Consider the following 13255-nt stretch of genomic DNA (forward strand, 5'->3'; position numbering starts at 1 on the left):
TGAATGTATCGTAAAAAGCTCTTTGTATGCAATCTGAAACTGTGTTATCTATTTCATCAAATTACACTGTTTAAATAAACTGCAAAAGAAAAAACTGCTCTCCCTCACTATGCGAGAAACTAATGGGCAGTTTCCTAATAATATGGTGGCTAATATTTAGCTCCCACAATCCCCAAAGATTCGGTCAGCATAAGACCGTTATTCAGAACAGAAATTTAAATAAAACATAACAAATCTGCAATTTTAAAAACATAGAAAATATCTCCTAACAATCCCTCCCTTAAACTAAATGTCCAAAGACTTTAGTTTACTTCTGATGTTGCGATCATGCCCAACATACGTCTGATTTTCATAAATTGCTCTAGCTTAAGTGGTTTGGTCATTATGTCAGCAATTTGATTTTGAGTACTGCAGTGAATCAGCTTGATTCTTCCTTCTTTGACAAGGTCTCTTAAGAAGTGAAATCTAACATCAATGTGTTTACTCCTACCATGAAATACTGGATTTTCAGACAATTTAATAGCTGAATTGCTGTCACACAGAATGAGAACATGCTTCTGTCCTTTAAAACCAATAGTCTCCAAAATTCTCATGATCCAGATACATTGACATGCACATGAAGCTGCAGCTATGTACTCTGACTCTATAGTAGATAGTGTCACTATTGGTTGTTTTTTGGATGACCACGAAACTGCTCCGGTTCCTAATGAAAAAACAAAGCCTGATGTGCTCTTTCTATCATCTACATCTCCTGCATAATCACTATCTGTATAGGCCACTAGAGTTATATCTTCTCCCCTTTTGTACAACATGCCCAGCTCTATAGTCCCCTTTATATACCGTAGGATTCGTTTGACAGCATTCCAATGACTTTCTGAAGGATTCTCCATGAATCTGCTAATTAGGCTGACCACATACATCAAATCAGGTCTGGTGGCTGTGAGATACATAAGGCTTCCAACTGCTTTTTTGTAAAGTGTGGCATCTACTTTAGGTCCTGTGTCAGTTCTGGAAAGCTTCATTCCTGGAACAATTGGATTCTTTACTGGATTGCACTCCACCATATTAAATCGAATCAATACTTCCTGTGCATATTTTCGTTGACATACAAAAATACCATTTGTATTCTGCAAAACTTCAATTCCCAAAAAATACCTCATCTTTCCCAAGTCAGTCATATCGAAAACTGACATCATAGACTCCTTAAACTCATCACACATATAGACTTACGATCAGAATTTTACCTTCTTTTGCTGACTTTGTGAACAAAGTATGTTCACAAAAACATCTTTCAAAGTCATTTTGTAAGAAGTATGCCTCTATTTTGTTGTACCATGCTCTAGGTGCTTGTTTGAGCCCATAGAGTGCCTTCTTCAATTTATACACCTTTTCTTCCTGTCCCTTTTCTATAAATCCAGCTGGTTGTTGAACATATATTTCCTCCTCCAATTCTCCATGAAGGAATGCACTTTTCACGTCCATTTGAAATATAAACCACCCATTTTGAGCTGCCATGGATAAGATTATGCGAATAGTATCTAGTTTGGCTACTGGTGCAAATACCTCTGTGTAGTCCACTCCATAATGTTGTGCATAGCCTTTTGCCACCAGTCTTGCTTTAAACTTGTCAACCTCACCGTTCTCCTTAAGTTTGGTTTTGTAAATCCATTTTACTCCAATCGGTTTTACATCTTTGGGAGCATGAGTTAACTCCCAAGTTTGATTTTTTTCTATAGCCTTCATTTCTTTCACCATTGCCTCTTGCCACTTCTTGCTTTTGATTGCTTCTTCAAATGTTACTGGATCAGTTTCAGCTACTAGCATAACACTAGTATTGCTATCATCGTATGTACTGCATCCTTCTTCATAGTCTGCCATCCATACTGGTTTTCTTCTATTTCTTTTTGCCCTCCCTTTAGCTGGAATCTCAAGTGTGGGAGTGTGAGAATCGTTTCTGACATCTTGTGATTCTGGTTGCTCCTCCTCTGGTTCAGATTGTGAATCACTGCTTTCTTCTGCAGCAATTTCTGGATTATTTTCTGCTCCACTCTGCTCCCAATTCCAGCCTTTGTTTTCTTCAAAAACAACATCCTTGCTGATTATTATTTTCTTGTTGACTGGATCAAAGAGTCTGTATGCCTTTGATTCATCACTGACTCCAAACAGAATGCAAGGTTTGCTCTTGTTGTCAAGCTTAGAACGTTGCTGGTCTGGTGTGTGGACATGAGCTAGGCAACCAAACACACGGAAGTAGTCAACAGAGGGTTTTATTCCACTCCAAGCTTCCTCTGGGGTCTGATCTTGTACTGCAGATGTAGGACTTCTATTCAAAATGTGTGCACACCATTTTGTAGCTGCTGGCCAAAAAATTTTTGGAACCTGTCTTCCAATCAGCATAGTACGAACCATATTCATGATGGTTCTGTTTTTCCTTTCAGCAACCCCATTCTGCTGGGGAGTGTAAGCTGTCGTTAGTTGCCTTCTTATCCCTTGATTTCTACAAAACTCCTCAAATTCTCTTGAGCAAAACTCTCCCCCTCTATCAGTTCTTAAGCAAATAATGCTTTCTCCAACTTCTTTTTCAACTAAGGCCTTGAAGTTTTTGAACAAGGAAAACGTTTCAGACTTCTGATTTAAGAAGTATAGCCAAGTTTTCCTTGTTAGATCATCGATGAAGCTTAAAAAATATCTCTTATTGCTGCTAGAAGTTGGTTTGATTGGCCCACACAGATCTGCATGAACCAGTTGCAATTTCTTGGAGGCTCTCCATACTCCTTTTCTGGACATTGAATGTCTGTGTTGTTTTCCTCCCAAGCATTGTGTGCACGCCTCTTGAGGAGCTGTGATCCGAGGTAATCCTATCACCATTTGTTTAGAGGCAAGAGTACTCAAGCCATCATAGCTTAAGTGTCCTAGCCTGTTGTGCCAGAGTTGAGAGTTGCTTTCTGTATTCATCTGAAGACACATATTTGCTTCCATAGTTGCTGTTAAGACAAACATCCTGCCAGCATTCATTGGGATTTCACATAGAACCCCTTTCTCAGGATGTGTAATGGTACAAGTGTTGCTTTGAATTCTGATGCGCAACCCCTTTTCCTGAAGTTGTCCTATGCTCAATAAGTTGTTTTTCAGTTCAGGAACGTAATATACATGTGTAATAACATGCATCAAACCATTCACCTTCATTTTAATGGTTCCTTTCCCCATTACAGCTATATGAGTGTTATTTCCCAGTTTCACTTTGCCTCTAAAATTCTCATCTAACTTTGAGAACCATCCCTTGTTGCCACTCATGTGGTTGCTGCATCTTGAGTCCAAGAACCACTCATCTTTTTTTCCTTCTTTTCCTTCTGCTAGGACCATTAGTAAGATTTCTTCTTCATGTTCATCCTTATCCTCCATTTCTGCATAATTTATTTTCTTCTCCCACATTGGACACTCATATTGAAAATGTCCAAGTTTATGACACTTGAAACATTCAACTTCGTTCTTGTAAAATGTTTGTCTTCCTCTTCCTCGGCCTCGGAAGGCTCCTCTTCCTCTCCCTCTTCCTCTTCCTCTTCCATTCTTCTCATCAAATACTGTTTGCATAACCTGTTCTTCTTCTACTGAGCATGCCATTCGCTCCTCATGCACCAATAGACTACTTTGTAATTCGTCTATAGTCATGGTATTCATGTTGTTGGATTCCTCAATGGAACATACCACATAATTGAATTTCGTAGTCATAGACCGCAAGATTTTTGCAGTGATGACACTCTCTTCCATACGTTCTCCCACTGCTTTCATACTTTTGGCTATCTTTAGAGTGCGGCCAAAATATGAGTTCACCGATTCTCCTTCCTTCATTTGCAGTGTCTCGAATTCCTTTCGTAAAGCCTGCAGTTGCGCACGTTTCACCCTTGTAGAGCCTTGAAATTTTTGCTTCATAGACTCCCATATATCCTTGGACGTTTCATCATTTAGTATTGTGTCCAAAATCTCTCTATCTATTGCTTGATAAAGATAATTCTTTATCTTCAAATCTTTCAGCTGTTGTTCCTCCATTCGTTTAAGCTCTGCTTCTGATGCAGTTGCTTTGTCTCGGACAATATCAATGCCGTGCTCCACCAAGTTCCAATACTCCTTGGAACGCAAGAAATTCTCCATTAATTTGGCCCAATGGTCATAGTGACCATCAAATTTGGGAATGGCAGGTTGAACGTACTTGCTTGTGTCTGCCATTTCTGATAGCACTCACTGTTTTCCCAAACCTCACTAGTGTATCACTCTTCCCAACCCAGTTCAGAAAACAAAGCTCTCTAGTGTTTCTCTCTCTCACTCACAAGTAAGTTTTGGGTTCAGGCCCTGTGACGAAGCTCTTGATACCAAATTGTGAATGTATCGTAAAAAGCTCTTTGTATGCAATCTGAAACTGTTATCTATTTCATCAAATTACACTGTTTAAATAAACTGCAAAAGAAAAAACTGCTCTCCCTCACTATGCGAGAAACTAATGGGCAGTTTCCTAATAATATGGTGGCTAATATTTAGCTCCCACAATCCCCTAAGATTCGGTCAGCATAAGACCGTTATTCAGAACAGAAATTTAAATAAAACATAACAAATCTGCAATTTTAAAAACATAGAAAATATCTCCTAACAGTAACCACTACCTAGGTCATGTGAGTTTAATTGTAATTCAACCATATACAACCACGTGTACTTGTAATTATAAGAAAAAATAAAATCCAATTATATATGCATAATTGCAAATCCATTAGAAAATACCTTTTTACACATAAAAAAACTCTAACGTCGTTTGCCCTCCAGAACATTTTACATTCTTTCATAAAATATAAAGACGAAATTAGGATACGTTCGTTTAAGAACGAAATAATTTTTTTTTTCGACAGTTCGGAAATGGAAAATATTTTTCACTCTTTATTTTAACGTATGCATATATTTATACCACTTTGCACCTCCATATATAGAACTAAATAAAAAAAAAAAAACATAATTTCCATTAAAACTGTTGAGAGGAGTGAATTCGACAAATTATACAAAGTTTGTCTATTTGTACACATGTCATTTTTCTTTAAACTAATCCTTGTAAACACCAACACCAAATGTTTGATGTTCTTACCTGCGCATAAACTGTTTTAAATATGCTTCACCCAGCCAGCACCCTAGCAAGTAGTATTAAATAGAATTATAAATTATTTAAGCATTTATATTAATCTTTCTCTTTAATAAAGTTTTATTACTTTATTCCAAATTACATGAAATATATTAGTTAATCTTAAAAAATAAATAAGTACCTGATTTATAAGTTTATAAAGTTCTATACATTTTAGTTAATAATTTTTTTAATTAAAGAGTACATGATATAGTTAAACTCTTATAACTGGATAAGGATTGTCTTTAATATACATATTAAAGAGATTTAATATATTAAGTTGATAAAAAAAATTTAATTGATTGACAAAAATTCTATACATCTTAGCTAAGCATATATTTCTATTCCTCATTTCATGATTTAGTTCTATGAGTTTAATAACGACTATGAATATTGTATAGATAAATAAAATTTAATTAACAATAAATTAATTTCCTAATAGATTTATAAAGTTGTATAGATTTTATGTATGGAATATTTGTTTTTATTGAAAAATACATGATGTAGTTGGATTAAGAGAAATGAATAAGGAATGTATGTAGTGCTTACATACATAGATAATAATATAATAACCTATTTTAAAAATTAAATTCTTATTGATAGATTTAAAAAGTTATATGTATTTTTATCAAAATTTCGTGTGTTCCAATTACATAAAAGTTTTTTCTTTTAATTTTAGTTATTCATTTTTTGTCAATGGGAGAGTTGAACCCACAACCTCTTCCACCCTCTTTTTCAAGCCTACCAAATTAACATTATATCTCCAAATTGGTCGTTGGGAAGTTAAACACACAACCTATCTCACCCTTCCCTTCCAACCTTACCACTAAGTCATCCTTATATGTCCATATGTAGAAGTTGAATTAAAAGAACAAGATCATTTTTTTAATGATCAATTTTTGACGTATAACTATATGTAAATCTCATTTTACAAAGTTGAATTTATAAGACTGAACTAGAGTTAAATTCTATTTTCTTAAGATAATATAAGGATCACTCAAAGTCTATCTTAGTCAAAATTATTGGGTATAGTGTGTTATCTACTACCAAATTTTCCTAGTTTCACGTTCAAGATGTTTAATCATCGATATAGAAAATGTGTGTTAAAGAATTCACATCAAATAGCATATACCCAAATTAGAGTGTATAAGTTGACATAAATCTTATCTTATAAATTGGTTCTGGTCTACTGAGTTTTTTTTTTTCTTCTTTTTTTCTTCTGTTTCTTCCTATTATTTTGAACACTCTCAATTTACTTTATTTTTTTCTCTAAAAATAAGTTAATATAGTTCAACATATTAAATTAATAGCAATAATGTCAAATATTATTGTAATAATGTTCTCACCAAGAATTTGATAAAAAAAATTAGGTTACATTATGTTTAAAATAATGAGATTAAATTAAAAATATTCAAAATAATGAGACTGAATTTTAAAAAATATCATAACAGGAAACAAATAATTAAAGATAATTAAAAAATGAATTAAGTTGTCTAATTCATTACCTTATAATATTCTATGCACTAGTTAAGATTTTTTTTCCTTATTTTAAATTACATCCTTTTTGTTGTTTTCTAACAACCGATTAAAGTTTATGTCTATTATATAGATTAGATAGAACTTAAAATATTAATTTAATTAGGAAAATTAATTAAATTTGATAATTTTCTTTATTTTCATAAATTTTATTTAAAAATTACACTATTTAATATAATTCTAAGCTAAAATAATAATTGTTTTTAATTTATAGAAAAGGAGAGTTTAATATATTAATTTAGTTATGAAATGAATTTACATTTCCTAATTTGTTTTCTTTATACAATTTAATTAATACTTTAACTTCTAATTACATTATTTAGTTGAACTAAAAACATGAATATAGACAGTTTTTAATGTAGAGAAATGAAGAATTAATATATTAATTCAATTGTAAAATAAATTAAATTGCCTAATTTATTCATTGTTACATATTCTTGTTAAGATTTTTTCATTCCAATTACAGAATTTATCTAGATTCTAAGAACTGAATGATGATTACTCGTAATATAGGAAAAATAAGAATTTAATGTATTAATTTAATTAAAAAATGAATTAATTTTCTAATTTGATTTTAGTTTAAATTTGTATTCCAAATTACATTTATCTGAGTTAATGACTGTTTTAGTGTATAATAAAAGAGAATTAAATACATTCAGTTGATTATAAAAAATAAAATTAAATGACCTAATTTTTTTATTTTTTACAAATTTTAGATAATATTTTTACTTCTAATCAGATGATTTAGTAAAATTTTAAAATAAAAATATATATACTCAGCACTTTTGATTTTTCTTTTCTTTCTATCGAAGATGGGATATTGTCTAGAGTAAAACAAAGGGAAAGTATTAATTGAAAATGATTTTTTTTATCAGCAATTGAAGATAACTTAATGTATTAAATGAATTATTATAAATTAATTAAGAGATTAAAAATTAAATTATGTTTTTCAATTAATGAATATTTTACTTTTATTATTAAACATCTATTTACAATAAATATCTTCTCCATTCTTAACTTCAGTTTAAAAGCCATTAAATATTAAATTCTTTTATCAATGACATTTTCAATATATTTCAAGCAACACTAAATGCATGTTCGTAGTGCAGTGCGTTATACACGTAGAAAGAGAAAAAATAAATGAGACAATTATGAATACAACAAGACCAATTAAACAGAAGATAATAATAATAATAATAATAAAAATAATACTAATAATAATAAATTTTAAATATATTTCAAAATTTTACTGACTATAACAACCATTTTCATATAATAATAATAAATTATATTAGCAAATAATGTTATAAAAGTTGTAAAAAATAAAATGTAATAAATAACATTTAAAATGTGAAATGCATTAATGAACCATAAATGTTTAATATATATAAAATAAAAATAACCAACCATTTGAGGAAAAAAACAAAGTTTGCATTCTGTCACTTATTTGATGAGAAGCGTTACATTGTATCAGTTGACGAAAATGAAAATTTCAAACCGTGTGTGTGGTCCAATCGTCGTCACACGTGTGAAAATGCGTGCCACCATTTCTCACATTCTATTTCCCTCTCTTGTATATATCTCTCTCTATATATCTGTGCACTTCACTCTTCACTCACTTTTCTTCTCTCTCTTCTCTGTGATTCTCACCATGCACGTGCATTTCCTTCACCATCTTTACTAGTTCTTCTTCTGAATTGGGTCTCTCTCTCTCTCTCTCTCTCTCTCTCTGCGTTTTCTTCCTCACCTTGTTGGACTTTACCAAACTGTGAAGATGAGTTCACGATCCTTGAGGGGAAATCGTCAGAGGAAAATGTTGCAGCTGGACCTGAACCTGGTACCACCATTAGAGGAGAACAGTGTCCAAAATGATGCTGATGATGATGATGATGTGGTTGAACTGTCACCAACTACATTTGCTCAGGTTCAAAGTTCACTCAGATTAACTAAATTAAGTTTAGTTTTCTCAGAAAAAGAGAAAAGAGAAAGATCGGTTTCCTGTTGATGACAGAAATTAAAATGTTTGTTTCAATTTTGCTCAGTTTTGCTAGGAAACACTAATCTACTGTGTATGGTTCTAAGTTTTGTTGTGATTTTTGTTGTCTCAGACTCGGAGCAATCAGAGGAGGAGGATTAACAGGAGGAGGAGCATTTATGATATAGGTAACTCTTATTAATATTTTTTGACAGTGATGAAATGTTTTTGGGGTTTTTTTTCTAAATTTTTCTTGTATGTTATTATCATTTTCTTTTAGTTGGTGGTGATTTTTTTTATTCTGTTTGGATGTGTTAGTGTTTTGATAAGTTTTCACACCTTACTCTACAGATTGAAAAGTGTTATAAATGTGCATTCTGACATGATTATAATGTATTTATTAAACCTAATGACATATATATGTGTATATAGATTGTATGTTTGATTCATAGATCTTCTAACTTTTAATAAATTATTTCCTTTTGCCCACTAAAAAAAATAGTGTATATCTTAGTGTTTTTTTTTTTTTTTTCATGCGACCTTATTTCAAATCTGACACATGGGTGCTGTTATTTGGTATTCCTCACTGTATTGTATTAATGAGCAATTTTTTTTTTCCTGTGATTCTGTTTGGGTATTGGTATTTTCAAGAAATTTAATGGCTTGGTTCCATTTTTTCCTCATAAAGAAGTGATGATCCTTAATTGAATTGGCATCTTAATTCGTCACACTGTCAATTTGAAATTTATAATTACTTTTCTACAATTGCAAGAAAAACATTGTGGTGATCAATTTTTCTTTTCTGAGATAAATTTAATCTTGAATTGTTTACTTGAATGAGGGTAGTTTGATGGGTTGGAAATGAGTTCCACTTCCTTACATAACCTTCACAAATTTTGATGGTCTACTATTCTTTGCATTACACTCCACTTCTCTTCATTATGTTTGTTCATTTTTCTGAGCACATTTGTGTCTTTGAAAGAAGAAAACGGTTTCTATTTGTTCCATTGTCAATGGAGAGACATTTTCACTCCAGTGGGTCATATAGTGTAACATTTTGAAACTCTAGTAGAAGGTTTTATCTCTAATGAATAACATCATGCATGATTGATGAAATGCAAACTACAGGTGGATCAGCAAAAGAGGAAAATAATTGATATTCATCATCACATATATAAATGAATCAATCCATGCCCTTAGATTTATGATATATATATATATATATATATATATATATATATATATATATATATATATATATATATATATATCATTCATAACATTAAATCCAACTTTAGAATGTGGAAACCATGAATGTTTGTGTAGAGTTTGCACATTGTTTTTGTGGTAGATAAGGGATTTATGTACTACTTTACTGAAGGTGTTTATTTCAGATATATTCTTAGTATAACTGGTGGTTTAACATCTGTCATTTATGATCATTGCAGATGATGAAACTGGAGAATTGCCAAAAGAGATAATAATTGACGGAAAAGTTTATAGAACTGTGGAAACTGGTAGCAGTTCTACGGTAATGAAATCCTCCAAGCCAAACCTTTCCTTTCTTTTGCTTTATATTGTTAATGATTTGGAGCTGAAAAAGCTGTGATGGATTACTAGAGATATCCAAAGAATAAGATTATAGGAATGAATGAACTATAAAAGAGAGTTAGAGAAACACATAGAAGCCATTCTATGAAGAGTTCATCTTAAAGAACATAGTCTCACAAAACCAAAAAGGTTGTTACTTACTAGCATGTAATGCAACCAAAGCAACCTCTGTAGCTTAAGATTTCTGCATTTGATTATAGTGGTTGAAGTTCCACATTAACTAGTTTATAATATAGAAATAGGTGCAAACTTCATCTTCTTATATGGTTCATGCATTTTAGTGAAGGAAAATAACAGTTTGATAATTGAACTTTCATGTGATTGCATGATCAAATGAGGTTGTGAATATATCATTGTTGTTATCAGAGTTACAATTGCTGACTATATTTTCTTATCAGGAAGAAAAGGAAAAGGAAAAGGAAAAGGAAGAGGAAAAGGAAAAGGAAAAGGAAAAGGAAAAGAAGTCACCTGAACCTCCTAAGAAGCCGCCTCAACTTGACTGTCCAATATGCATGGCTGCATTTGAAGAACCGATGTCTACCAGGTGTGGTCATATCTTTTGTAGGGGTTGCATTAACAGTGCAATAGCTGCACAGGGTAAATGCCCTACCTGCAGAAAGAAGGTTACAAAGAACCAACTCATAAGGGTGTTTCTTCCATCTCTTAGTTAAAGGTATCACCAAAACAACTGATTATACAGGAAATGAAAACAAGTAAGAGTTTATGTTGTTTGGTTAAGCTAAATTAAAAATCATGTTTAGATACATGTTTGGAATAGCTTATATGGTGTTGTAAATAGTTCATAAGAAAAATAACTCAAAATTAACAACAACAAAACCAAACGTTGCATGAGTTAATGGATATTTAATGTATTCTCTCTCTTTTAGCTTTCAAAAATTATTTGAATTAGTTTTGGTTGTTCCTTTTTATCATACAATAACTTGCTTGGAGGGCTTCATTTTTTTTTTTCCTTTTGTTTGTTTTCATTATGCTTTCCCATTGAATATGAGTGCTTGTCAGGGTCTGAAAATGCTTTTCTAATATTGTTTCATTAAAGAAAATGAACATATTCCTTCCTTTTTGCCTAACTGGTTGGTGTCTTGTCCTTTTTTCTTTCAGGAGATATGTGGCCAGGTCTAATTGAGGAAAATCACAAATACAAAAATGTAATCTCCAGATTTTTTAGTGGCTGCTTTCTGTTTGTTGTGGCAGAAGCATATTGACTTTCACAAACATGCTATTAGTTTAACAACACAAACCTAAGTTTTTTAACCTTTTAACTTTATTGGTGACTGAATAATCTTATGAGGAATTTATGGATTTGCAATTTGGTGATAGTATTCCTCTATTTTATTGTTTGACCAGTATTAATTTGGACATAAGATTATGTTTATAGTTACATTGGTTGGTGTTCTTATCGAAAATTTATCTGGTTGATTTGAAACAAATTAGTCTAATTTTTGAAATGAGTGTGAGTTTTGATCTGTCACAAAGGGAAGTCTACTTGCGAGGATTCCGACACTCAAGTTAGTAAAGAGTATTTTTTTAAGTATGAGAGTAAAGAATGAGTATTGAATTAGATTACTCTTTGTGATTCAAGGTATTTATAGGTTTTCGTGGGTCTGTTAGTATGACAACAAATAAGATAAATTCAAGATATAATTAAAACCAGATTAACAAATATAATAGTTGGATTCAGTTTATTATAACCTGAATTCTGTTTATATTATCATAAATATCATTTTTCCCTAATTTTAGGGGTGCTAATGCTTCATATAGATCTCACACTAATCTCATGCTTATTGGGTAATTTTTGGCCTGACAATAATAATATATTTTAGGTTGGGTATGTACATAATCTCCTCGAGCTCAAAAGTTAATAACTTTTGCAAGTGAAGCAAGTTATTAAATGAACGAGTTTATATGTTGTTTTTATCTCCCTGTACTCGGTTTTATATGCTACTTTTAACTCTTGGACGAGTTGTATGTTGCTTTTAGCTCATAACAGGGTTGTACTCGGGCACTTATATCATCATGATTTTGGATGCTTAATTTATACTCAAATTTTTCGAGTCAGTTCATAATCGGACACTCATAAAATACTTGGAATATTTTCCAATTAGGTCCATGGTTGGACACTCATGCTCAGATTTATAGAGTTGTCACATGTTTTGACGCTCAAGCTCAGGTTTACTGAGTAGCCACATATTCAGACACTAGGCTCAGATTTACACAAGTAGTCGCATATTCGGACACTATGCTCGAATTTAGCGACTAGTCGCAAGTTCAAATGCTGGACTCAGATTTACCGAGTGGTCGCATATTCAGACACTATTGATGTACTTATGAAACATAAAGTTTATGCAGTGCCTCATTAGGGAAAAAAACCCAAGTGAAGGGAAAAAAGTACATGCTTATTTGTATCAATGTGCTACAACAAGAAAGTAAAAGCTAAATGTTTGAGGTATTTATGATGCCATGGGCCTTTTCCCGTACTTCTCGTATAAAATCCATCTCAGTTGTTGATTTCTTCTTCATGTGTGTCGAGTTCCAACATTTTCGTAGTTCGAACTTGTCCTGCATCAAGCAATTATCATTGGAATAATATAATGTGGACTAACAGAGTATATTTATCAATCATCTATCTAATCATTATCATGTATATCTCTCAAGATGTGATACTCTATATCTTTGAATTTCTATATCAATAAAAGTTTGGTGCATTGGATGGTATAACTCATTTTGTGTTTGGAATTCGTGTATGAATGGGAAATGAGTGATGACTTTGTGTAAAAGAGGCATGTGGAAATGTGTATGCAGAATTTATTAAAACAAAGGAAAACAAATTGTTTCAATGCAATTATCCACAAATTTTTTAATAAAATGTTATATTATAGTAAAATATTAATAAAAGAGGTGGAGTGTCAAAATAGAACTCTTGAGAGACATTGCAAAATTTTGATCATGAATGCTCA

At 31.8% G+C, this 13255-nt stretch overlaps 1 protein-coding gene across 2 annotated transcripts; it reads left to right on the forward strand.

Moving 5' to 3' along the window:
- The first annotated feature begins 8318 nt into the window (after positions 1–8318).
- Positions 8319–11685, forward strand: LOC114174725 (E3 ubiquitin-protein ligase complex slx8-rfp subunit slx8-like). 2 transcript variants are annotated; one of them, XM_028059568.1, is made up of 5 exons: positions 8319–8618; positions 8803–8857; positions 10118–10200; positions 10679–10993; positions 11400–11685. In XM_028059568.1, exons 1-4 carry the CDS (start codon positions 8469–8471, stop codon positions 10949–10951), a joined length of 561 nt encoding a protein of 186 aa, XP_027915369.1. In that variant the 5' UTR covers positions 8319–8468; the 3' UTR covers positions 10952–10993; positions 11400–11685. The 2 variants fall into 2 exon arrangements, with proteins under 2 accessions (XP_027915369.1, XP_027915370.1); XM_028059569.1 differs by having other exon boundaries at positions 10679–10953.
- Positions 11686–13255: the final 1570 nt, after the last annotated feature.

The sequence above is a fragment of the Vigna unguiculata genome, chromosome 2 (assembly GCF_004118075.2).
Source record: "Vigna unguiculata cultivar IT97K-499-35 chromosome 2, ASM411807v1, whole genome shotgun sequence".
NCBI classification, from domain to species: Eukaryota; Viridiplantae; Streptophyta; class Magnoliopsida; order Fabales; family Fabaceae; genus Vigna; species Vigna unguiculata.

Bases quoted from the DNA above. Each gene is read 5' to 3' on its own strand.
- LOC114174725 (XM_028059568.1), top strand. From the start codon at position 8,469: ATGAGTTCACGATCCTTGAGGGGAAATCGTCAGAGGAAAATGTTGCAG. The intron at 8,858-10,117 runs GTAACTCTTATT...TGATCATTGCAG, and splicing joins GAGGAGCATTTATGATATAG to ATGATGAAACTGGAGAATTG. The intron at 10,201-10,678 runs GTAATGAAATCC...TTTTCTTATCAG, and splicing joins AAACTGGTAGCAGTTCTACG to GAAGAAAAGGAAAAGGAAAA.